Source organism: Scyliorhinus torazame, chromosome 5, assembly GCF_047496885.1.
Source record: "Scyliorhinus torazame isolate Kashiwa2021f chromosome 5, sScyTor2.1, whole genome shotgun sequence".
Classification (NCBI taxonomy): Eukaryota; Metazoa; Chordata; class Chondrichthyes; order Carcharhiniformes; family Scyliorhinidae; genus Scyliorhinus; species Scyliorhinus torazame.
Window position 1 is genome coordinate 71,850,553 of NC_092711.1, and position 26,702 is coordinate 71,877,254.

The 26,702-nt window shown below is 48.0% G+C and overlaps 1 protein-coding gene and 1 long non-coding RNA gene across 2 annotated transcripts in view; both read left to right on the forward strand.

Annotated features, from left to right (window-relative positions):
- Positions 1 to 410: 410 nt before the first annotated feature.
- Positions 411 to 26,702, forward strand: part of LOC140418404 (uncharacterized) — a 128,285-nt gene continuing 101,993 nt past the window's right edge. Inside the window, exons 1-2 of the long non-coding RNA XR_011945012.1 lie at positions 411 to 711; positions 1,610 to 1,693. This is a non-coding gene — a long non-coding RNA (uncharacterized lncRNA). The remainder of the gene's footprint in view (positions 712 to 1,609; positions 1,694 to 26,702) is intronic.
- On the forward strand, positions 20,704 to 26,698 carry LOC140418396 (uncharacterized; the record flags this gene model as incomplete). The annotated part of the gene is made up of 1 exon (XM_072501876.1): positions 20,704 to 26,698. A coding segment is annotated over one exon (999 nt), but the record flags the coding sequence as incomplete, so codon positions are not given.

Sequence of the window (26,702 nt, forward strand, 5' to 3'; positions counted from 1 at the left end):
AAAACACTGAACATTAAGTATCACGAGCAAGAGGGCAGAAGATGGAGGAATTACTGATTCTGGGATTGAACCCAGCAAGAGTTTGCATCTTCTGGGGAGGAGAGAGGAAGGATCCATTGGCGAAAAAAACCACCTTAAGTTCTTCATTGTTCCACGGGAGAGCAGCATTTCATCATTTTGAGAAATGGAGACTAGCAGAAGACCCATTGACAATAATTTGTTTAATTATTTTTATCGATTGGGATCCAAGCTATTTTGTATTTATTGTTTGCGGTTTCAATGGTGCGGCTATTACCCAGCATTCCATGCGGCTGTGAAAGTGCCCTATTCACTCCACAGGAGCCCAGTGCGCAGATGCAATGCTGGGCGTATCAGGAGGATGCGTAGTGTCACTTTGCTCGGAGGTCTGCGAGTGTGGGAGCGGCTGTTTCGGGCGGTGAGAGGAATGGAGACGCGTCGGGATGGGGAGGGAGTGAAGGCTTCATAAACACCTGCTGGTCACAAGGCCGCAAGAAGACCCTGCAAATTCCGCGTTTGCAGCTGCAGAGCTTTTATCCGGTATCAGGCCCAGTTCCACGGCCGCCATCTTTGTTTAGCGGCGCGGCTGAGGGGCCACCTTGATGACGTAACAGAGGCGGTGCTTCAGGATCCCGGTGACCAGGAGAGAAAATCATTGTCTCGATGATTGACAGGCCCCTCCAGAGAGGCAAGGTGCTACTTCCATGTGTGGCAATCCGAAGAACAGAAGAATAATAATATCAGAATTAACAGCAGGAGTAGGCCATTCGGCCTATTGACACTGCTCTGCCATTCAATAAACGCTGATCCGAATGTGCCATTAATTACATTTTCCTGCCTTCCCCAAAAACCTTTGACCCCTCCAGTAGATTTAAAAAAAGACTAACTCAGCTTTGAGTATATTCAGTGACCCAGCACCACTGCTCTCTGGGAAAGAGAATTCCACAAACTCAGCCTTGACAAAGAGTCCTCCAGACTCAAAACGTTAGCTCCCTTTTCTCTCCACAGATACTGTCAGACCGGCTGAGATTGTCCAGTATTTTCTGTTTTTGTTTCAGATTCCAGCATCTGCAGTAATTTGCCTTTATCCACAGACTAATGACCCTCTGAGGGAAGACATTTCTGCTTATCTCAGTGTCAAACTGGAGAACTCTTTAAACTGTCTCCCTTAGTTCTTGAATCCCATGTGGAAAAATATTCTTTCATCATCTATCTTATCAAAACCCCTCAGATGTTTAAATAAGATCACCTCTCATTCTTTGAAACTCCCATCAGGTACAGACCAAACAGGCTCAATCTTGCTCCATAAAACAAACTCTCCCATCCCAGGAATCAGACTAGTGAAACTTCACTGAACTTCTTCCAAAGCAAGTATAACCCTCATTAAATAATCCTGGAACAGGCAACAAGGGAAGAGAATGTTTGGAACTTCTATCCTGGACTCGGAAGAGTGATGGATTTTTGAAACTCCTTTTACCGGGGTTAGAAGGGGGGATTTACACCCAGCAAACTCAAACCAAGATAAATGTTTGTCTGATCTTAATTTCTAACCTCGACTAACATTTCTGACCATTGTAATTTCCTTTTACAGCTGCTTCCAAAGCTTCTGATATCTTTCCAGCCGAAGATTGCAGCAGGAGATTGTAAACTTGAAAACACCAAAATTGTGACAGAGGTGAGTAGTATTATTATTAATTATAAATTTAGAGTACCCAATTATTTGTTTCCAATTAAGGGGCAATTACCATGGCCAACCCGAAGCCAGAACTCCCAGTGCAGACTTTGGTGTTGTGAGGTTGTTGCTGTGATGAAGAGTGGCTGCTGCTGTTGCTGCTCTCTCTCTCTTTCTCTCTATTGCTGCTGCTGAGTTTGCTGCCTGAGTCCAGTGCTGGTTGCTGCCTGGAGGAAGGAGAGGAGAGAAGGACAACAACAAGGAGGTAACTTCAAAAACAAGATGGGACTGCTTGTTTGCTGGGCCCCTCCCGGGTTGAGGGCCCGGCCCTGCCCAGTTCTCCCAACTGATAACATCTGCCTTCAGCAAGGACAAAACCGTCCTTATTCTATCCGGTGTGCTTGTTCCGGGGCAGGGGGATCAAGTGGGCAGTGTGTTTGCTGAGCCCTCTCCCAGCCTGAAGACTCCACACATCAGCAGGGAGGAGTTGGAGGTCAGTGGTCGTTTCAGAGTGGGAGCACGGACTGTGTTTTTGCTGAGTCCTACTTGGGCCGATGACCTCACGAATCAGCGGCACTTACCTCCTTGTGAACCTGCTTCTGGGCCTGGCGAAGCCTGTCATTTATAGGTCCAGGCAGCGGGCGACCGAGGGGGTCATCTGACCAGACTGTTTGCCCCTTTTACACGGCTACTTCGCAGCTGGGTGTCCCTAGAAAGGGAGGATGCAGTGTCCATGGGCACCAGCGAGGCCTTCCATGCCCGGTGGGCACCGCAGAGGTTGGGGTGCTTTATTGACCCCTTTAAATGCACTCTCATTAGATGTTTTTAAGTTTCTGCTGATCTTTGTTACGTTCGGGCAGTGCCCCTAACTGGAGCGGCCCTTTTTGCTTTGTCCCTAAGTTTGTTTCCTTTGTTCTATTTTGGTGGTGGACCTCAAAAGAGTGGCCAATCCACCTAGCCTGCACATCTTTGGGATGTGGGGGTCAGACCCATGGAGACATGGGTAGAATGTGCAAACTCCACACAGCTGTGACCTGGGTCCGGGATTGAACCTGGGTCCTCAGCACCGTGAGGCAGCAGTGCTAACCACTGCCACCGTGCTATCCTTTGTCATGATGTTTCCATTCCCATTTTATCACACACCTCCCAGTGACACTCACTGTAACACAGAGACTTCAAAATATCATTGCTACCTTGCATTTTGCCCTCCTATTAGTGTCTAATGATAACAGTAAAAGAGTAACACACACCAGAATTGGAATAACAGGCAGGTTATTGTCTAATTGGGTTGGATTGGATTTGTTTATTGTCACGTGTACCGAGGTACAGTGAAAAGTATTTTTCTGCGAGCAGCTCGACAGATCATTAAGTACATGGGAAGAAAAGGGAATAAAATAAAATACAAAATAGGGCAACACAAGATATACAATGTAACTACAAAAGCACCGGCATCGGATGAAGCATGCAGGGTGTAATGTTAATAAGGTCAGTCCATAAGAGGGTCATTTAGGAGTCTGGTGACAGTGGGGAAGAAGCTGTTTTTGAGTCTGTTCGTGTGTGTTCTCAGACTTCTGTATCTCCTGCCCGATGGAAGAAGTTGGAAGAGTGAGTAAGCCGGGTGGGAGGGATCTTTGATTATGCTGCCCGCTTTCCCCAGGCAGTGGGAGGTGTAGATGGAGTCAATGGATGGGAGGCAGGTTCGTGTGATGGACTGGGCAGTGTTCATGACTCTCTGAAATGTCTTGCAGTCCTGGGCCGAGCAGTTGCCATACCAGGCTGTGATGCAGCTCGATAGGATGCTTTCTGTGGTGCATCTGTAAAAGTTGGTAAGGGTTAATGTGGACATGCCAAATTTCCTTAGTTTCCTGAGGAAGTATAGGTGCTGTTGTGCTTTCTTGGTGGTAGCATCGACGTGGGTGGACCAGGACCGATTTTTGGAGATGTGCACCCCTAGGAATTTGAAACTGCTAATCATCTCCACCTCGGCCCCGTTGATGCTGACAGGGGTGTATACAGTACATTGCTTCCTGACGTCAATGACCAGCTCTTTAGTTTTGCTGGCATTGAGGGAGAGATTGTTGTCGCTACACCACTCCACTAGGTTCTCTATCTCCCTCCTGTATTCTGACTCGTCGTTATTCGAGATCCGGCCCACTATGGACGTATCGTCAGCAAACTTGTCGATGGAGTTGGAACCAAATTTTGCCACTCAGTCATGTGTGTACAGGGAGTAGAGTAAGGGCTAAGTACGCAGCCTTGCGGGGCCCCGGTGTTGAGGATTATTGTGGAGGAGGTGTTGTTGTTCATTCTTACTGACTGCTGTCTGTTTGTTCAGAAAATCGAGGATCCAATTGCAGAGTGGGTAGCCAAGTCCTAGGTTTTGGAGTTTTGATATGAGCTTGGCTGGGATTATGGTGTTGAAGGCGGAGCTGTAGTCAATAAATAGGAGTCTGATGTAAGAGTCCTTGTTGTCCAGATGCTCTAGGGATGAGTGTAGGGCCAGGGAAATGGAGTCTGATGTGGACCGGTTGCAACGGTATCGAATTGCTGTGGATCAAGGCATTCTGGGAGTATGGAGGTGATGGGCTTCATGATCAACCTCTCGAAGCACTTCATTACGACTGAAGTCAGGGCCACCGGACGGTAGTCATTCAGGCAAGTTGCCTGGTGGTTCTTTGGTACCGGTATGATGGTGGTCTTCTTGAAGCAGGTGGGGACCTCGGAGTGGAGTAGGGACAGGTTAAAGATGTCCGCGAATACCTCTGCCAGCTGGTCCGCGCAGGCTCTGAGTGCAGGGCCTGGGATCCCGTCCGGGCCCGTCGCCTTCCGAGGGCTCACTTTCAGGAAGGCCGATCTGATTTCGGAAGCTGTGATGTTGGGTATGGGTGAATTATGGGCTGCTGGGGCACTCGCCAGCGGATTGTTGGTTATCTGCTTGAACAGAGCATAGAATGCATTGAGTTAATTGGGATGGGGTGCGCTGCTGCCAGAGATACTGTTCGGCATCGCTTTGTAGCCTGTTACGCTGTTTAGTCCTTGCTACAACCGTCGAGAGTCTGTGACTCTAGATTGGTTTGATATTCTCTCTTGGCATATCAGATGGCTTTGCGGAGGATGACATCATGACAGTTACGGGGGTGGCTCGGTAGTTAGCACTGTTGCCTCAAGCACCAGGTACCTGGGTTCGATTCCGACCTTGGGTCACTGTCTGTGTGGAGTTTGCCCATTCTTCCCGTGGCTGCGAAGATTTCCTCCCACAGTCCAAAGATGTGCAGGTTAGGTGGATTGTCAGTGCTAAATTATCCCTTGGTGGGGTTAAGGTGGGGGATTGGCCAAGGTAGGGTGATCTTTCAGAGGGTCGGTGTCGATTCACTGGGCCGAATGGCCTCCTTCAGCACTGTCGGGATTCTATGATTCTACATTGGATCCAATGATACGTTCACTCACACACTGCAGCCTGACATATTGGAGCAGACACTGTATTTGTTCCTCTCAAAGTGAGTGAACACTTTGCTGTTTCTCCTCTGGGCCCATCTCCACTATTATTGTCTGATTGTCCCACTGAGACTCTCACTGTTATTATTGGACAATCAGCGAGTCAGCCTGAGCCTGTGGCCGGTCTCACCATCTGGATGTCACAATGCCCGGGTGATTGACGGCAGCTCCGGACCAATAGGAAGAGGAGGGGCGGTACTGAAGGACCAACCGGGAGCAGCTAGTCCTCCAGCCAATCGGAGTGAATGAGGGGCGGGGTCCGCTGTGATTGAAGCATACGCGGTGTGGGTAATGGCGAAGGAGAAGTGCCTTATTCAGATCCGAAATTGGTGAGAGGCGTTTAACAATATGGAGGGAGCGAGAGATCGCGGGGATGGGCGGAAACGTTGTGTCAAGCTGTTGTGAGCTGCAGTCTTCAGAAAAGAGTTTCCGGGACCCCGTTTGTACCGAGCGGAGCTACAGCTCCTCATGTTCGGCTTGGGTTATCGGCCGCCATCTTTATTGGATGTGCATCACGGCGCATGCGCGGTTGTTATCTTTGTCGGGTGATGTTTCAATGAGTAGGAGGAGCTTGTTCCCCATTGTTCAGAATGGACACAACTTGTCCATCAAACTGGATTAGTCTTTGAGTCCCAATGTCTTATTGATGAGGCAAAGTGGTGGCAGAGATGGAAAGAAAAGGAAGCCAATCCTGGTCTCCAGATTTCACTGTCTTATTAGATATCCTGTCCATAGCTCTGCGGCTCTGTTCAGCCACATGAAGACCCAGGGTAGAAATTCACAACCTTGAGTCAACAACACCCTCAAATCAGGGGACTGCTGATGACAAGAGGGTCAGTGTGCAGCGGGGGGCATGAGCGGTCATCCTGGACCAGGAAGCAGGAGGAGAGAATATTGTGAATTTGAAAAAATGAAAATCGCTTCTTGTCACAAGTAGGCTTCAAATGAAGTTACTGTGAAAAGCCCCTAGTCGCCACATTCTGGCGCCTGTTCGGGGAGGCTGGTATGGGACTTGAACCGTGCTGCTGGCCTGACTTGGTCTGCTTTTAAAAGCCAGTGATTTAGCCCAGTGTGCTAAACCAGCCCCTTTCAATGCTTGACTGACAGTGATTAATTTTGGAAACTCATTTTACATGGGATTAGTAGGGGAGCATTTACACACATCAAATTCAAACCAGGAGAAAGGTTTGTCTTTCCCGAATTTTATTTCTTGACTGACAGTGATGCCTTTGTAAACTTCTTTCACAGGGGCTTAGAAAGGGATTCGCAGACAGGGAACTCACAAGCAATCCTCACATCAAATTCTGACAGCACCATTCGAGTTATCAGGACCTGGAGGTTGTCAACCTTTGTGTGTGTAAGCATTGAGTTCCATATCATTGTCACTGACTGTATAAAATATCTACCTCCCATCTCCCCTGTCGGTCTTGCTCACAATCTTAAATCTGTGTCCCGTAATCCTGTCACAATCTGCTGATGGGAACAGATTTCTTTATCTTCTGCCGGGTTTGCTGTTATCGTTTCCGATGCCTGGGGCGTGCCGGGTGGTCCGTCCAGATTTCACTCCATTTTTGTTTTTGTAGCGGTTGAATGGGCTTGGACCAGTCCATTTAGCATCCAGTACACAATTTGCCCCAAGAATCAATTTATGTGTAGTCAGGTCTGGGATGGATCCCAACAATTATTTTACAAATGACACATCGTCCCAGTTAGGGGCTTAGCCATTCACCAGCACCACCAATATGCCCGCCAATGACCCACTGACCACCACATATCTCCCATTAGTGTCCGCAATGATCCTAGTGACCGAAAGAGGGACCCATTTATTGATTAGAATTGCAGCACCTCGAGCCCTTCGTCAAAGCCCGAGTGAAACACTTGGCTCACCCCTCCGCAGTCTGGTCAGATCTCTAACCCGCAAGTGAGTCTCCTGCAAGAACACCACACCAGAATTTAGAATCTTTAGGTGAGCAAAAACCCTCCACCTCTTCACTGGTCCACCCACTCCCCTTATGTTCCAGGTGACCAGCTGAATCAGGGGTCCCCCATCACTGAATCAGCCATGAGGGACTATCCAGTAAATCTTCAAAATGTGCAGGCCAAGAGTCCACCCAAGATGGCTGCCATACACGCACCCATACACTCACAGAGTAAAACAAAAACAGTTCTTTAGTCATCAGTTAGCTCACCCGTCTCCACCTGCCCCCCCCCACTATATATATCTACATTGTGCTTCATAAAGAAAATCTCCCTTCACCCCGAACAGAAAAACAGATTTTATCACAAAATATCAAAACTATATAGAGGATATCACAACACCCATCCCACCCCACAGGCAATGTAGATCTTGTCCAATACAGATAACTGGACGCCAGTCCATGCTTTACAATGATCACCTCCTCTGGTCTATCAAAATGGATGTCTTTGGACTCGTGTGTGAGCCGCAGCTTTGCATGGTATACCGCCCCAAATCAAACTTCTTTCTTACACAGAGCAGCCTGAACCTTACTAAAGGCCACTCACTTCCTCACCAGCTCGACTCCCATATATTGGTAAATCCTCACTCGGATAACTGAGTGAGTCCCTTCCCACACTCAGTGAATGGTTTGTCGCCGGTGTGACTACGGTGATGAATCTCCAGCTCACATGAGGATCTGAATCCCTTCCCACAGTCCCCACATTTCCATGGTTTCAGCATGCTGCTGGTGTCCTTGTCCCTCTCCACGTTTGACGATCAGTTTATGTCTTGTCCCCACAGAGAGCATGTGTACGGTCTCTCCCCGCTCTGAATAGTGTGATGTTTTTTCAGACTGTGTAACTGGTAAAAGCTCTTTCCACAGGCAGTTCACTGGAACACTCTCACTCGAGTTGAGTGTGTATTGGGTTTTTTTCAGTGACACTGATCATGAAAATTTTTTCCTGCAGACAGACCAGACAAACATTTCTTCTTAAATAAAAGCAAATTACAGCGGATGCTGGAATCTGAAACAAAAGAGAAAATGCTGGAAAATCTCAGCAGGTCTGGCAGCATCTGTAGGGAGAGAAAAGAGCTAATGTTTCGAGTCCGATGACTCTTTGTCAAAACTCAAACATTTCTTCTTCCGCATTCACAGACTAATGATATTCAGGTCCTGATGAATGGAGTGACTGTTAAATCTTGATGTGAAGTTTGATTTGAGTTTCCATCAGTAAATCCTCCCCTTGTAATATCCAGTAAAAGGAGTTTACAAAAGTCATCACTAGGGGCAGGTGCAGTGGCTCAGTGGTTAGCCGAGGACCCGGGTGTGATCCCGGCCCCGGGTCACTGTCCGTATGGAGGTTGCACATTCTCCCCATGTCTGCGTGTGTCTGGCCCCCACAATCCAAAAAGATGTGCAGGGTAGGTGAATCGGCCACGCTAAAATTACTCTTTAATTGAGGAAAAAAAGAATTGGGTACTCTAAATTTATTTATTTTTTAATTTGAAAAAAAAATAAAAGTCATCACTGTCAGTACAGGATAGAAATTCTGAACAGACAATTCTAGTTTCTCTGGAACAGTTTTCCCTTTGCTCACACTCTCCCTCCTCCCTGGGCTGAAATCCAAACCCATCCCACCATCTGCACCATTTCTTTCCTTCACTCCCAGTTTTTTCCCTCCCTCTCCTCTGCCTGGGTGCAGTTCTCCAGCTCCTGTCTGCAGACTGACAATAAAATCAATGGGTCTTATTGGGGGTTTGGGGCCTCCAGCGGGTGTTTGTGAATCTTCCCCGCCCACCTGCCAGGGTTTCCTTCCTTGCCAGAGATCAGAGTCCTCATTGATGATTTGAGCCCAACCTGGAACCACGCTAAATTGCCCCTTAATTGGGAGAAAAAAATTACATGAAGATTCGCGGCTCCACAAAGTGGTTCCAACTCCTCACACCCATCTCCTGAACACAGGCATTGTCAAAGTCAGGGGGCGCGACCCATGTGTGGGTCACGGGCAGGTGTCGGGTGTGTCGCGGAGCCGTCGGTCGCGGCGCTCCCGATTGCGCAAATCCGCACGCAGCAGCCGGCTTCTAATAATGCCGGCTGCAAGCGGCCTTCAAAATGGCCACGAACATATTAAAAAAAATGCGGCCGCACTGCGCATGCGTGCCCGCTCATCGGTACGCATGCTCAGAGTTTTGCGCCTGCTCAGAGTTTTGCCGGCTGCAAAAAGTTCGGGGGGAATGATGTGATTGGTTGCTTTCTGAACTTTGAAGTCTCTTACTCCAAGAATGGTGAGTGATCCAACGATGGTTTCACCGCAGCTGTAACTTCAACAAAGAGATGTCAACGTTTTTAATCTTGAGTTTTATACATTCCAAAACAAAATGCCTGCAGGTCGTATTTGGAAGCTTTCTCAATTAATTGATTTTTAAGTGTCTTTTATTTTTTTACATTTTTAATTGTAATGTTTCGGTGAAATGTGGGGAACCTCCAATTTGTAGAGGATGTAAACATTTTTTTCTGTTAAACTTTATCAAATAAACCCCCCCCCCCCCCCGAACTTGTGGAAAAAAAAGCCGGCTGCTGCAGCTGTTCCCCGTGAATTTGCGCAATCGGAGACGCAGAAGATTTTTTCAAAAATTCTCTGTAATCTTCCTGCCTGAAGGGAGGCAGAGAGCAGGTCACGCTCCCCGAACATCGACATCACGGGCACGATTGCGATTCCTCCATTTTGTCAGCAGCAAACAAAGTAAGAGAAAATAGTGGGTCGCGAAGGTCAGCCGGCGTCGGCCGCGAAGGTCGGACTGCGTGGGTCGTGAAATTCGGCCGGGTTGGATCCTGAATGTTGGCCGGTTGGTAAAAATGGGTCCCCGGAAAAAAAGTTTGAAAAACATTGCCTTAACAAGTTGACGCATTTAGTTGGCTGACTAAAAGCATGGTGCTTAGCATAGCTGCCTCACGGCGCCAAGGACCCGGGTTTGATCCCGGCCCTGGGTCACTGTCCATGTGGAGTTTGCACATTCTTCCCGTTTCTGCATGGGTCTCAGCTCCACAACCCAAAGATATGCAGGGTAGGTGGATTCGCCACGCTAAACTGCACCTTAATTACTGTAAATTTATTTCAAAAAAGGATGGTCTCTTTCCTAATGTTCACAATTAAAGGGATGGGTTCCCCAAATGGCTGACATTTAAGGGCAATTAAATTAATAATGGACAGAGATATGTCTAGTGTTGTTGCATGGTCCAGATTTGATATATTATTTACCGTTCTGTAATAAAGTACATGTATTATTATTTCTCGTAATATAAGACTGTAGCTACGTTATAGATTTCCAGTCATCTCTCCAAAGAACAAAGAAATGTACAGCACAGGAACAGGCCCTTCAGCCCTCCAAGCCCGTGCCGACCATGCTGCCCGACTAAACTACAATCTTCTACACTTCCTGGGTCCGTATCCCTCTATTCCCATCCTATTCATGTATTTGTCAAGATGCCCCTTAAATGTCACTATCGAGCTTCCGGGTGCAGCGATGACCAGCTGAGTCGCACGTTTCGGCAGCTCCCTGTGAAACGGACTTTTGGGCTCTTGATAGGAGCCCCAACGGCAATTTTGACGGCTAAAAACAGTGTGCGGTAAACCAGAAGGGAATCCCCCCTGGATACGGATGGAAAAAGGAGGAGAGAGTGGCCAGATTGCAGTGGATCCTTTAGAACAGCGGCAAAGAAGGCAAGCAAAAACCAAGATGGCGTCGGAAGGTGGCAGTTTAACATGGGGCCCTGAACAACAAGAGTTCTTGAAATGCTGTGTGGAAGAGATCAAAAAGGAAATGAAGAAAGAGCTGTTGGCCCCGATACTACAGGCGATCGAAGGGCTAAAGGAGGAACAAAAGACGCAGGAGCGGGAGCTTCGGGTCGTGAAGGCAAAGGCAGCCGAGAATGAGGACGATATACAGGGCCTGGTGGTGAAGACGGAGACGCAGGAGGCACGTCAGAAACGATGTGTGGAAAGGTTGGAGGCACTGGAAAACGACGCAAGGAGGAACAACCTGAGGATTCTTGGTCTTCCTGAAGGTGTGGAGGGAGCGGATGTCGGGGCATATGTGAGCATGATGCTGCACTCGTTAATGGGAGCGGAGGCCCCGGCGGGTCCGTTGGAGGTGGAGGGAGCATACCGAGTGATGGCGCGAGGACCGAGAGCAGGAGAAATTTCCAGAGCCATAGTGGTGAGATTCCTCCGGTTTAAGGATAGAGAAATGGTCCTTAGATGGGCGAAGAAAACTCGGAGCAGTAAATGGGAGAACGCGGTGATCCGCGTTTATCAAGACTGGAGTGCGGAGGTGGCGAGAAGGAGGGCGAGCTTTAATCGGGCCAAGGCGGTGCTTCATAAAAAGAAGATAAAATTTGGAATGCTGCAACCGGCAAGACTGTGGGTCACATATCGAGGGATGCACCACTACTTTGAGACGGCGGATGAAGCGTGGACTTTTATTGTGGAAGAAAAACTGGAATGAGCGGGTTATTAAAAAGAACGTTCGAACAAAGTGGTGGGGCGAATGTGGGGGGCAAAGAGGGGTTTTATGTACTAATCCTGCGATGTGGTAACTTTTCTCTCTCCCACAGGTGGTGATGGGGGGAGGAGGGGAGGTGGAGGAGATGGGGCGTTGGCCATTGGGGGCGGGGCCAAGGGAGAAGCGCGGGCTTGGTTCCCGCGCTATGATAATCATGGGAATAGAGAAGCAGGAAGGAGGGGGCGTCGCACGGTGCGAGCCGAGGTCACGGGGGGAAGCCGAGGTCAGCCAGAGTTTGCTGACTTCTGGGAGCAACATGGGGGGAGTAATTACGCTAGCGGGGGATCTAGCGGGGGGGGTGGGAGGGGGGAATTACTGGGTTGCTGCTGCTGGGGAGAGGGGGGAGCTGGTATGGGAGAGGATGGGCGGGGGGGCACCGCCTGGGGGAGATACAGCTGCGTGGGAACCGGGTGAGGAGCTGGAAAAAGGTGATGGCTAATCGACAAGGGGGGGGGGGGTAGGAAGCCCCCCAACTCGGCTGATCACGTGGAACGTGAGAGGGCTGAACGGGCCGATAAAGAGGGCACGGGTACTCGCACACCTTAAGAAACTTAAGGCAGATGTGGTTATGTTACAGGAAACGCACCTGAAACTGATAGACCAGGTTAGGCTACGCAAAGGATGGGTGGGGCAGGTGTTCCATTCTGGGCTAGATGCGAAAAACAGGGGGGTGGCTATATTAGTGGGGAAGCGGGTAATGTTCGAGGCAAAGACTATAGTGGTGGATAACGGGGGCAGATACGTGATGGTGAGTGGCAAACTACAGGGGGAGACGGTGGTTTTGGTAAACGTATATGCCCCGAACTGGGATGATGCCAATTTTATGAGGCGGATGCTAGGACGCATTCCGGACCTAGAGATGGGAAAGCTGATAATGGGGGGAGATTTTAATACGGTGTTGGAACCAGGGCTGGATAGGTCGAAGTCCAGGACTGGAAGGAGGCCGGCAGCAGCCAAGGTACTTAAAGATTTTATGGAGCAGATGGGAGGTGTAGACCCGTGGAGATTTAGCAGACCTAGGAGTAAGGAGTTCTCGTTTTTCTCCTATGTCCATAAAGTCTACTCGCGAATAGACTTTTTTGTGCTGGGTAGGGCATTGATCCCGAAGATGAGGGGAACGGAGTATACGGCTATAGCCATTTCGGATCACGCTCCACACTGGGTGGACTTGGAGATAGGGGAGGAAACAGGAGGGCGCCCACCCTGGAGAATGGACATGGGACTAATGGCAGATGAGGGGGGGTGTCTAAGGGTGAGGGGGTGCATTGAAAAGTACTTGGAACTCAATGATAATGGGGAGGTCCAGGTGGGAGTGGTCTGGGAGGCGTTGAAGGCGGTGGTTAGAGGGGAGCTGATATCAATAAGGGCACATAAAGGGAAGCAGGAGAGTAAGGAACGGGAGCGGTTGCTGCAAGAACTTTTGAGGGTGGACAGACAATATGCGGAAGCACCGGAGGAGGGACTGTACAGGGAAAGGCAAAGGCTACATGTAGAATTTGACTTGCTGACTACAGGCACTGCAGAGGCACAATGGAGGAAGGCACAGGGTGTACAGTACGAATATGGGGAGAAGGCGAGCAGGTTGCTGGCACACCAATTGAGGAAAAGGGGAGCAGCGAGGGAAATAGGGGGAGTGAGGGATGAGGAAGGAGAGATGGAGCGGGGAGCGGAGAGAGGGAATGGAGTGTTCAAGACATTTTATAAAAAATTATATGAAGCTCAACCCCCGGATGGGAGGGAGAGAATGATGGGCTTCTTGGATCGGCTGGAATTTCCCAAGGTGGAAGAGCAGGAAAGGGTGGGACTGGGAGCACAGATCGAGGTAGAAGAAGTGGTGAAAGGAATTAGGAGCATGCAGGCGGGAAAGGCCCCGGGACCGGATGGATTCCCAGTCGAATTCTATAGAAAATATGTAGACTTGCTCGCCCCGGTACTGGCGAGGACCTTTAATGAGGCAAAGGAAAGGGGACAACTGCCCCCGACTATGTCTGAAGCAACGATATCGCTTCTCTTAAAGAAGGAAAAGGACCCACTACAATGCGGGTCCTATAGACCTATTTCCCTCCTAAATGTAGATGCCAAGGTCCTGGCCAAGGTAATGGCAATGAGAATAGAGGAATGTGTCCTGGGGGTGGTCCACGAGGACCAAACTGGGTTTGTGAAGGGGAGACAGCTGAACACGAATATACGGAGGTTGTTAGGGGTAATGATGATGGCCCCACCAGAGGGAGAAACGGAGATAGTAGTGGCGATGGATGCCGAGAAAGCATTTGGTGGAGTGGGATTATTTGTGGGAGGTGTTGAGGAGATTTGGTTTTGGAGAGGGCTATGTTAGATGGGTGCAGCTGTTGTATAGGGCCCCAGTGGCGAGCGTGGTCACGAATGGACGGGGATCTGCATATTTACGGCTCCATAGAGGGACAAGGCAGGGATGCCCTCTGTCCCCATTATTGTTTGCACTGGCGATTGAGCCCCTGGCGATAGCGTTGAGGGGTTCCAAGAAGTGGAGGGGAGTACTTAGGGGAGGAGAAGAGCACCGGGTATCTTTGTATGCGGACGATTTGCTACTATACATGGCGGACCCGGCGGAGGGGATGCCAGAAATAATGCGGATACTTGGGGAGTTTGGGGATTTTTCAGGGTATAAATTGAACATGGGGAAAAGTGAGTTGTTTGTGGTGCATCCAGGGGAGCAGAGTAGAGAAATAGAGGACCTACCGTTGAGGAAGGTAACAAGGGACTTTTGTTACCTGGGGATCCAGATAGCTAAGAATTGGGGCACATTGCATAGGTTAAATTTAACGCGGTTGGTGGAACAGATGGAGGAGGATTTCAAGAGATGGGATATGGTATCCCTGTCAATGGCAGGGAGGGTGCAGGCGGTTAAGATGGTGGTCCTCCCGAGATTCCTCTTTGTGTTTCAGTGCCTCCCGGTGGTGATCACGAAGGCTTTTTTTAAAAGGATTGAAAAGAGCATCATGGGTTTTGTGTGGGCCGGGAAGACCCCGAGAGTGAGGAAGGGATTCTTACAGCGTAGCAGGGATAGGGGGGGCTGGCACTACCGAGCCTAAGTGAGTATTATTGGGCCGCTAATATTTCAATGGTGAGTAAGTGGATGGGAGAGGAGGAGGGAGCGGCGTGGAAGAGATTAGAGAGGGCGTCCTGTAGGGGGACTAGCCTACAGGCTATGGTGACAGCCCCATTGCCGTTCTCACCGAGGAACTACACCACAAGCCCGGTGGTGGTGGCTACACTGAAGATTTGGGGACAGTGGAGACGGCATAGGGGAAAGACTGGAGCCTTGGGCGGGGTCCCCGATAAGAAACAACCATAGGTTTGCCCCGGGGGGAATGGATGGGGGATATGGAATGTGGCAAAGAGCAGGAATAACGCAACTGAAAGATCTGTTTGTGGATGGGAAGTTCGCGAGTCTGGGAGCGCTGACCGAGAAATATGGGTTGCCCCAAGGGAATGCATTCAGGTATATGCAACTGAGGGCTTTTGCGAGGCAACAGGTGAGGGAATTCCCGCAGCTCCCGACACAAGAGGTGCAGGACAGAGTGATCTCAAAGACATGGGTGGGGGATGGTAAGGTGTCAGATATATATAGGGAAATGAGGGACGAAGGGGAGACTATGGTAGATGAACTAAAAGGGAAATGGGAAGAAGAGCTGGGGGAGGAGATCGAGGAGGGGCTGTGGGCAGATGCCCTAAGCAGGGTAAACTCATCGTCCTTGTGTGCCAGGCTAAGCCTGATTCAGTTTAAGGTATTACACAGGGCACATATGACTGGAGCACGGCTCAGTAAATTTTTTGGGGTGGAGGATAGGTGTGCGAGGTGCTCGAGAAGCCCAGCGAATCATACCCATATGTTTTGGTCATGCCCGGCACTACAGGGGTTTTGGATGGGGGTGACAAAGGTGCTTTCAAAAGTAGTAGGAGTCCGGGTCGAACCAAGCTGGGGGTTGGCTATATTTGGGGTTGCACAAGAGCCGGGAGTGCAGGAGGCGAGAGAGGCCGATGTTTTGGCCTTTGCGTCCCTAGTAGCCCGGCGCAGGATATTGCTAATGTGGAAAGAAGCCAAGCCCCCGGGGGTGGAGACCTGGATAAATGACATGGCGGGGTTTATAAAGCTAGAGCGGATTAAGTTCGTCCTAAGGGGGTCGGCTCAAGGGTTCACCAGGCGGTGGCAACCGTTCGTCGAATACCTCGCAGAAAGATAGACGGAATGGGAAAAAGAAGGCAGCAGCAGCAGCCCAGGATCGGGGGGGGGGGGGGGGGAGGGGGGGGGGGGGGGAGGAGGAACCAGAAGGACTCTCAGGGTTGTTAATATATACTGTATAGTATGTATAGGTCGTTGCTACAGATAATTATATATTGGACTGTTAAATTATATTTTTGGAGAGTGTTACTTGTGACAAGGCAGTTGCCAATTAGGGCTAGTTTTCATTTTTGTTATTTATTATTTATTCATGTTTTGTTTATAAAATAGGTCATTGTTATTTGTGTTGTTATAATATTGTGTAAAGGATGCACAATGTACTGTGTTGGTTGGCCAAAAACTTTCAATAAAATATTTAATTAAAAAAAATAAATTAAAAAAAAAAATGTCACTATCGTCCCTGCTTCCACCGCCTCCTCCGGTAGCGAGTTCCAGGCACCCACTACCCTCTGCGTAAAAAACTTGCCTCGTACATCTACTCTAAACCTTGCCCCTCTCACCTTAAACCTATGCCCCCTAGTAATTGACCCCTCTACCCCGGGGAAAAGCCTCTGACTATCCACTCTGTCTATGCCCCTCATAATTTTGTAGACCTCTATCAGGTCGCCCCTCAACCTCCTTCGTTCCAGTGAGAACAAACCGAGTTTATTCAACCGCTCCTCATAGCTAATGCCCTCCCTACCAGGCAACATTCTGGTAAATCTCTTCTGCACCCTCTCTAAAGCCTCCACATCCTTCTGGTAGTGTGGCGACCAGTATTGAACACTATACTCCAAGTGTGGCCTAACTAAGGTTCTATACAGCTGCAACATGACTTGCCAATTCTTATACTCAATGCCCCGACCAATGAAGGCAAGCATGCCGTAGGCCTTCTTGACTACCTTCTCCACCTGTGTTGCCCCTTTCAGTGACCTGTGGACCTGTACTCCTAGATCTCTTTGACTTTCAATACTCTTGAGGGTTCTACCATTCACTGTATATTCCCTACCTGCATTAGACCTTCCAAAATGACCTCACATTTGTCCAGATTAAACTCCATCTGCCATCTCTCCGCCCAAGTTTCCAAACAATCTAAATCCTGCTGTATCCTCTGACAGTCCTCATCGCTATCCCAATTCCACCAACCTTTGTGTCGTCTGCAAACTTACTAATCAGACCAGTTACATTTTCCTCCAAATCATTTATATATACTACAAACAGCAAAGGTCCCAGCACTGATCCCTGTGGAACACCACTGGTCACAGCCCTCCAATTAGAAAAGCATCCTTCCATTGCTACTCTCTGCCTTCTATGACCTAGCCAGTACTGTATCCACCTTGCCAGCTCACCCCTGATCCAGTGTGACTTCACCTTTTGTACTAGTCTACCATGAGGGACCTTGTCAAAGGCCTTACTGAAGTCCATATAGACAACATCCACTGCCCTACCTGCATCAATCATCTTAGTGACCTCCTCGAAAAACTCTTTCAAGTTAGTGAGACACGACCTCCCCATCTCAAAACCATGCTGCCTCTCACTAATACGTCCATTTGCTTCCAAATGGGAGTAGATTCAGTCTCGAAGAATTCTCTCCAGTAATTTCCCGACCACTGAAGTAAGGCTCACCAGCCTGTAGTTCCCTGGATTATCCTTGCTACCCTTCTTAAACAGAGGAACAACATTGGCTATTCTCCAGTCCTCCGGGACATCCCCTGAAGACAGTGAGGATCCAAAGATTTCTGTCAAGGCCTCAGCAATTTCCTCTCCAGCCTCCTTCAGTATTCTGGGGTAGATCCCATCAGGCCCTGGGGACTTATCTACCTTAATATTTTTTAAGACACCCAACACCTTGTCTTTTTGGATCTCAATGTGACCCAGGCTATCTACACACCCTTCTCCAGACTCAACATCTACCAATTTCTTCTCTTTGGTGAATACTGATGCAAAGTATTCATTTAGTACCTCGCCCATTTCCTCTGGCTCCACACATAGATTCCCTTGCCTATCCTTAAGTGGGCCAACCCTTTCCCTGGCTACCCTCTTGCTTTTTATGTACGTGTAAAAAGCCTTGGGATTTTCCTTAACCCTATTTGCCAATGACTTTTCGTGTCCCCTTCTAGCCCTCCTGGCTCCTTGCTTAAGTTCCTTCCTACTTTCCTTATATTCCACGCAGGCTTCGTCTGTTCCCAGCCTTTTAGCCCTGACAAATGCCTCCTTTTTCTTTTTGACGAGGCCTACAATAGCTCTCGTTATCCAAGGTTCCCGAAAATTGCCGTATTTATCCTTCTTCCTCACAGGAACATGCCGGTCCTGAATTGCTTTCAACTGACACTTGAAAGCCTCCCACATGTCAGATGTTGATTTGCCCTCAAACATCTGCCCCCAATCTATGTTCTTCAGTTCCCGCCTAATATTGTTATAATTAGCCTTCCCCCAATTTAGCACATTCATCCTAGGACCACTCTTATCCTTGTCCACCAGTACTTTAAAACTTACTGAATTGTGGTCACTGTTCCCGAAATGCTCCCCTACTGAAACATCTACCACCTGGCCGGGCTCATTCCCCAATACCAGGTCCAGTACCACCCCTTCCCTAGTTGGACTGTCTACATATTGTTTTAAGAAGCCCTCCTGGATGCTCCTTACAAACTCCGCCCCGTCTAAGCCCCTGGCACTAAGTGAGTCCCAGTCAATATTGGGGAAGTTGAAGTCTCCCATGACCACAACCCTGTTGTTTTTACTCTTTTCCAAAATCTGTCTACCTATCTGCTCCTCTATCTCCCGCTGGCTGTTGGGAGGCCTGTAGTAAACCCCCAACATTGTGACTGCACCCTTCTTATTCCTGATCTCTACCCATATAGCCTCACTGCCCCCTGAGGTCTCCTCCCGCAGTACAGCTGTGATATTCTCCCTAACCAGTAGCGCAACTCCGCCTCCCCTTTTACATCCCCTCTATCCCGCCTGAAACATCTAAATCCTGGAACGTTTAGCTGCCAATCCTGCCCTTCCCTCAACCAGTTCTCTGTAATGGCAACAACATCATAGTTCCAAGTACTAATCCAAGCTCTAAGTTCATCTGCCTTACCCGTAATACTTCTTGCATTAAAACATATGCACTTCAGGCCACCAGACCCGCTGTGTTCAGTAACTTCTCCCTGTCTGCTCTGCCTCAGAGCCCCACTGTCCCTATTCCCTAGTTCTCCCTCAGTGCTCTCACCTTCTGACCTATTGCTCCCGTGCCCACCCCCCTGCCATACTAGTTTAAACCCTCCCGTGTGACACTAGCAAACCTCGCGGCCAGGATATTTATGCCTCTCCGGTTTAAATGCAACTCGTCCTTATATAGGTCACACCTGCCCCGGAAGAGCTCCCAGTGGTCCAGATAACGGAAACCCTCCCTCCTACACCAGCTGTTTAGCCACGTGTTTAGCTGCTCTATCTTCCTATTTCTAGCCTCACTGGCACGTGGCACAGGGAGTAATCCCGAGATTACAACCCTAGAGGTCCTGTCTTTTAACTTTCTGCCTAGCTCCCTGAACTCCTGCTGCAGGACCTCATGCCCTCAGAGCGTTGTTAGTCTTTGGATTTCTCTTCCACAGGGACCAGTTGTATCTGGGGGTCATTGAATATATTGAAGCACCAGGTTGACAGATATTCTATTGCCAAAGGAGTTGAGGGTTATGGGGAACAGGTAGGAAAATAGAGAGAAAAGTGAGATGAGGGGGGATTTCTTCACTCGAGGATCTGGTGAAGCTTTGAAATTCTCTACCCCAGAGGAATGTGCAGCCTCAGTCATCAGGTATGTTCAAGACAAATGTTGACAGGTTTCTAGATACTGAAGATTTCGAGGGATATGGGGAACTTGTGGAAAAATGGTGCAGAAGTAGAACGGCCAAGGATCGCATTGAAATGTTGAGCAGACTCGGTGGCCGAATGGCCTACTCTTGCTGCTATTATACTCTGCCGCCTGGTCAGGAAGCAGTGAGCTGAGCTTGGATCTGTCAATCAACATGAATCAGCACCTCCAGGAGAGTTGGGAGGGTGAATATTAGATACAGCAGAGTGAGAATGGAGGGAGATTGTGTGGGATGGAGATTTACAGCTTTTGGAGAATGAGAGAGGAACTAGAAATGTCTGTTCTGAATTTCTATCCTGTACTAACTGATGACTTCTGTAAATTGTTTTTAAAGGATATTGGAAGAGGAGGAATTGCAGACAGAAATCTCAAACATCACATCTCGATGTTGCAAACTCACTCGATTCCTTCTGATCTGAATATCATTGGGCTCTGAATATCATCAGCGAGAAGGAGAAATGTTTGTCCGATCTGTTGGCTTCAAAAGATTTTAAACGTGAGTGTGACTGGAAAAGCACCGAGACCCACACAACAGACACCCGAGTGAGAGTGTTCCAGTGAACTGACTGTTGAAAGAGCTTAAACCAGTTACACAGCCTGAAAACAACATCACACCATTCACAGTGAGGAGAGAAAGTGCACACGTTCTGTGTGTAGACAAGGCTTCCACTGATTGTCCAACCTGGAGAGACACAAGGAGACCCAAAACATGGAGAAACCGTTGATATGCGGGGACTCTGGGAAGGGATACAGAGTCCCATCAGAGCTGGAGACTCATCGACGCAGTCACACTGGGGAGAGGTTGTTCACCTGCTCTCAGTGTGGGAAAGGATTCATTGATTCATCCACCCTGCTGAGACACCAGCGAGTTCACACTGGGGAGAAGCCATTCACCTGCTCTCAGTGTGGGAAGGGATTCATTGATTCATCCACCTTGCTGAGACATCAGCGAGTTCACACTGGGGAAAGACCGTTCACCTGCTCTCAGTGTGGCAAGGGATTCACTCAGTTATCCAGCCTGCAGACACACCAGCGGGTTCACACTGGGGAGAGGCCATTCACCTGCTCTCGGTGCGGGAAGGGATTCATTGATTCATCCACCCTGCGGAGACATCAGCGAGTTCACACTGGGGAGAGACCGTTCACCTGCGCTCAGTGTGGGAAGGGATTCATTGATTCATTCAACCTGTGTAAACATCAGCAAATTCACATTGGGGAGAGACCGTTCACCTGCTCTTAAGTGTGGGAAGGGATTCGCGCAGTTATCCACCCTGCAGAGACACCAGCGAGTTCACACTGTGGTGAGGCCATTCACTTGCTCTCAGTGTGGGAAGGGATTCATTGATTTATCCACCCTGCTGAGACACCAGCGAGTTCACACAGGGGAGAGGCCATTCACCTGCTCTCAGTGTGGGAAGGGATTCATTGATTCATCCACCCTGCTGAGACATCAGCGAGTTCACACTGGGGAGAGACCGTTCACCTGCTCTCAGTGCGGCAAGGGATTCACTCAGTTATCCAGTCTGCAGACACACCAGCGAGTTCACACTGGGGAGAGGCCATTCACCTGCTCTCGGTGTGGGAAGGGATTCATTCATTCATCCAACCTGCTGAGACATCAGCGAATTCACACTGGGGGCGACCATTCACCTGCTCTCAGTGTGGGAAGGGATTCACTTGGTTATCCAGTCTGCAGAGACATCAGCGAGTTCACACTGGGGAGAGGCCATTCACTTGCTCTCAGTGTGGGAAGGGATTCATTCATTCATCCAACCTGCGGAGACACCACCGAGTTCACACTGGGGAGAAGCCATTCACCTGCTCTCCGTGTGGGAAGGGATTCACTCAGTTATCCAGTCTGCAGACACACCAGCGAGTTCACACTGGGGAGAGGCCGTTCACCTGCTCTTAGTGTGGGAAAGGATTACATAGAAACATAGAAAATAGGAACAGGAAGAGACCATTTTGCCCTTCGCGCCTGCTCTGCCATTCGTTATGATCATGGCTTATCATCCAACTCAATAGCCTAATCCCGCTTTCCCCTCCATATCCTTTGATCCCCTTCGCCCTAAGTGCTATATCTAACTGCTTCTTGAAAACATTCAATGTATTGGCCTCAACTATTTCTGTGGTAACAAATTCCACAGGCTCACCACTCTCTGGTTGAAGAAATCTCTCTTCATCTCTGTCCTAAATGGTATATCCCGTATCCTTAGACTGCGACCTCTCGTTCTGTACACTCCCACCATCAGGAAAATCTTTCCTGCATCTACCCTGTCAAGTCCTGTTGGAATATTATAGGTTTCTATGAGATCCCCCATTCTTCTGAACTCCAGCGAATACAATCCTAACTGATTCACTCTCTCATACGTCAGTCCCACCATCCCAGGAATCAGTCTGGTAAATCGTTGCTGCACTCCCTCTGGAGCAAGAACATCCTTCCTCAGATAAGGAGACCAAAACTGCACACAATATTCGAGGCACGGCCTCGCCAAGGCCCTGTATAATTATAGCAAGATATTCCTGCTCCTGTACTCGAATCCGCTCGCAGTGAAGGCTAGCATACCATTTGCCTTCTTTACCGCCTGCTGTAGCTGCATGCTTACCTTCAGTGGCTGGTGTACGAGGATACCCAGGTCTCGTTGCACATTCCCCCTCTCCCAATCTATGGTCGTTCAGATAATAATCTGCCTTCTCATTTTGTTACCTTATCTAAATAGTTAATATATAGGGTAGCACAGTGGTTAGCACTGCTGCCTCATGGCACTGAGGATCAGTGTTCAATCCTACCCCGGATCACTGTCTGTGTGGAGACAAGTTCTTCCTGTGTCTCCGTGGGTCTCACCCCCATAACCCAAAGATGTGCAGGGTCGATGAATTGGCCACACTAAATTGCCCCTTAATTAGTAAAAAAGAATTGGGTACTTTCATTTTTTTAAAAAATCATTAATATATCTTGTGAATATCTGGGGTCCGAGCACCGATCCCTGCGGTACCCCACTAATCACTGCCTGCCAATTTGAAAAAGATCATTAATTCCTACTCTTTGTTTCCTGCCTGCCAACCAGTTTTTTATCCATCTCAATACACTACCCCTAATCCGATGTGCTTTTATTTTACACACTAATCTCTTATGCGGGACTTTGGTCAAAAGCCATCTGAAAGTCCAAATATGCCACATGCACTGGCTCTCCCTCGTCAACTCTACCAGTTATACCCTCAAAGAATTCCAGTAGATTTGTCAAGCATGGTTTCTGTCCAATCCTGAGTCTGTCCAATCCTGCCACTGTTTTCTAAGTTTTCTAGGGCTGCACGGTAGCACTGTTGCTTTACAGCGGCAGAGACCCGGGTTCAATTCCTGGCTTGGGTCACTGTCTGTGCAGAGTCTACATGTTCCCCGTGTCTTTGTGGGTTCCTCTGGCCCCTCCGGTTTCCTCCCACAAGTCCCAAAAGACGTGCTGTTAGATAATCTGGACATTCTGAATTCTCCCGCTGTGTACTCGAACAGGCGCCGGAGTGTGACGATTCAGGGCTTTTCACAGGAACTTCATTGCAGTGTTAATGTAAGCCTACTTATGGCAGTAAAGATTATTATTATAAGTGCTTTGCTATAAAATCTTTGGGAATGGATTCTAGATTTTTCCTCTTGCCGATGTCAGGCTTACTGGTCTATAATTCCCTGTTTTCTCTCTGTCTCGCTTTTTAAATAGTGGAATTACATAAACCACACTCCAATCTGCAGGAACTGTTCCAGAGTCTATAGAATCCTGGAAAATGACCACCAATGCATCCACTATTTCTAGAGCCATTTCTTTAAGTATTTAGTGATGCAATTATCAGGCTCTGGGGATTTATCAGCCTTCAATCCCATCAATTTCCCCAACACCATTTCTCTACTAATATTGATCTCCTTCAGTTCCTCCCTCTCACTAAATCCTGTGTTCCCCAACACTTCTGGTGTCTGATTTGTGCCCTCATTTGTGAAGACAGAACCAAAGTATGTATTTATTTGCTCAGCCATTTCTTTGTCCCCTATTATACATTCCCCTGTTTCTGACTTTAAGGAACCTACATTTGTGTTCACCAATCTTTTTCTTTTCACATACTTATAGAAACATTTACAATCAGCCTAATTTCCTGTTTTATGCCATTCCCAACATCACCACTGCAGTTTGGGATCTATATACGATGCCCACTAATTATTTTGCCCCTTGGTGTTTCTCCGCTCTACCCATACAGATTCCACATTGTCGGAGCTAATATCCTTCCTCACTATTGCATTAATTTCCTCTTTAACCAGCACTGCCACTCCACTGCCTTTTCCTTTTTGTCTGTCCTTCCTAAATACGGAATATATTCAATTCCCATCCCTGGTCACCCTGCAGCCATGTCTCCATAATCCCGATTATATCACACCCGTTCACGTCTAGTTGCGCAACAGACTTAGTTATGCCATCTGCAGTCACACCAGGGAGTTCATACTGGGGAGAGGCCGTTCACCTGCCCTCAATGTGCGAAGAGATCTAGTAATTCATGGCACTTTCTGAGACAAATTCACAACTGATTATAGGGATTGGATTCTGCTGTTATTGTTTCTGTTCTCAATTACATCCAGGACTGCATTTTGTTAATTCTGTTGGTCAATGGGGATGGTCAGAGGATTTCTTTGTGCTGGACTGGTCGGTCTCACAACTTCGTCTCCAGTGGTCTGATTCTCTCTGAGCCTTCTTGCGAATCTCTGGTTTCACATTTCACAAGGATCAAAGAGTAAAAGGGTGTTCGGAGGTTAGAAAATGTTTCATTACCATTTCTGTTTGGAAACCTCAAAATCATGCCACATTGTCATGAAGATGGGCTATGGTGATTAGATGGTTCTTTGTTTAATTTATCATGGTGTTTCCTCACAGAAGACAACTATCAGGGTATGAGGGGCAAGTTGTCTGAGGTGCACTGGGAAACTACGTTAAATAGTGTCGTCGGAGACAGGCAATCACTGATATTTAAGGAATTATTACTGATTTACACAGGGATCGGTTAGTTCAGTTGGCTGGATGGCTGGTTCTGCTGAGTGACACCAACAGCACAGGTTAAATTCCCATACCGGCTGAGGTTAGCCATGGTCTATGTCAGTATTTATGCTCCACACGATCCTCCACCCACCCCTCTACATCTCCCCCATCAGCATCTCCTATTTTTCCTCCCTCATGTATGTATCTAGCATTACGTTCAATGGATTCATGCTGTTCACCTCACCCACTCGCTGTGGAGTGAGTTCCACATTCTCACCACTCGCTGGGTAATGAGGTTTCTACTGAAATTCCTGTTGGATTATTGAATCCCTTCATAATCTTAAAGATTTCCATCAGGTCACCCATCAGTCTTCTCTTTGCCAGGAAAAAGCAGCCCCAGCCTTTCCTGAGTGTTAAATGCTCTCAGTTCTGTATATTATGAATCTTTGTTGCACTTTATCCAGTGCCTCTATTTACTTTTTCGAAATGGAGATCACCAATGTTGACAGTGGTCCCAGTGTAGTCTAACCCTGGTTCTAAACAAGTTGGACATTTCCACCGTGCTTTTCAATTCTATCCCTCTAGAATGGAAGCCTATATATGGGCCCCACACTTTAGGAGAGATGTGAAGTTCTTAGAGAGGGTGGAGAGAAAATTTACAATAATAATGATCTTTATTATTGTCACAAGTAGGCTTATATTAACACTACAATGAAGTCCCTGTGAAAATCCCCTAGTCGCCACAATCTGGTGCCTTTTCGGGTACACCGAGGGAGAATTCAGAATGTCCAATTCACCTAACAAGCACATCTTTCGAGACTTGCGGAAGGAAACTGGAGCACCCGGAGGAAACCCACGCAGACACGGAGAAAACGTGCAGAATCCGCAGAGACAGTGACCCAAACTGGGAATCGAATGTGGGACCCTGGTGCTGTGAAGCAACAGTGCTATCCATTGTGCTAGAATGGCACCAGAGATGAGGGACTCCAGTTAGTTGGAGTGACTGGAGCAGCTGAATTTCTCCCCTGAGATCACAGCATCTGGAGGGTGGGGAATGGGGCCATTCAGCCCTTTGGGACCGTGTCGGCTCCCAGTGGAGTAAGCCAGTCTGCCCATTGCCCCGTTCTATCCCCAAATCTGTGCAGGTTTATTTCCTTGTCTGTCCAATTTCCTATTGAAATTCTTCTGTCATCTCTGCATCTCCTACGCTCAAAGGCAGCAAGTTGCAGGTTGTTACTCCTCGTTTTACATGTACACAAGGCTCCTAGAGTATAGAGGAGTCTATTTGGCCCATTTTCCCATGCCAGCTCTCTGTACAGCGACCCATTTAATCCCATAGTTCGACTATGTTGTTTTGAGAATGCATCAAATTCCCCTTTGGAAGTTACAGTCCAATGAGGTTCCAGCACCATTGAGACAGTGCATTCCAAATCACAACAACTCGCTGTGTTTTACAACAAATAATTGTGCATATGGTGTGTCTGGAGTTTCACAGAGTATTCAAAATGGTGTCAATGACGTGGTTCTGGCACAAAATTAAGACTCAATCTTTATTAATGATTCTGGAGAGGTTACCGAGTGTAATATATTCTAGTTTATGGACAATTAGAACAAATTAACATTTCTATAAAACCTCTCATTACCACTGGACCTCCTAAAATGTTTTAAAGCCAATGGAGTACTCTTGAAACATATTCACTGTTGTAATGTAGGAAGCTGTAAGTACGCATGTGTAATCACATTTAGTTTTAAAATTGTTATTTTCATAGTGTATTCACTGTCATTAGTAACAAGGTCAAGGAAGCCCTTTTATACCTCCAACATGTAGCTTCCTGCAGCCATTTCACCTTCCGTACCTTTTCTATATTAACTATGTATTGATTTCACAGCAAAAAAATAAATAAATTAATGATTATTCAGTAGTGAACATT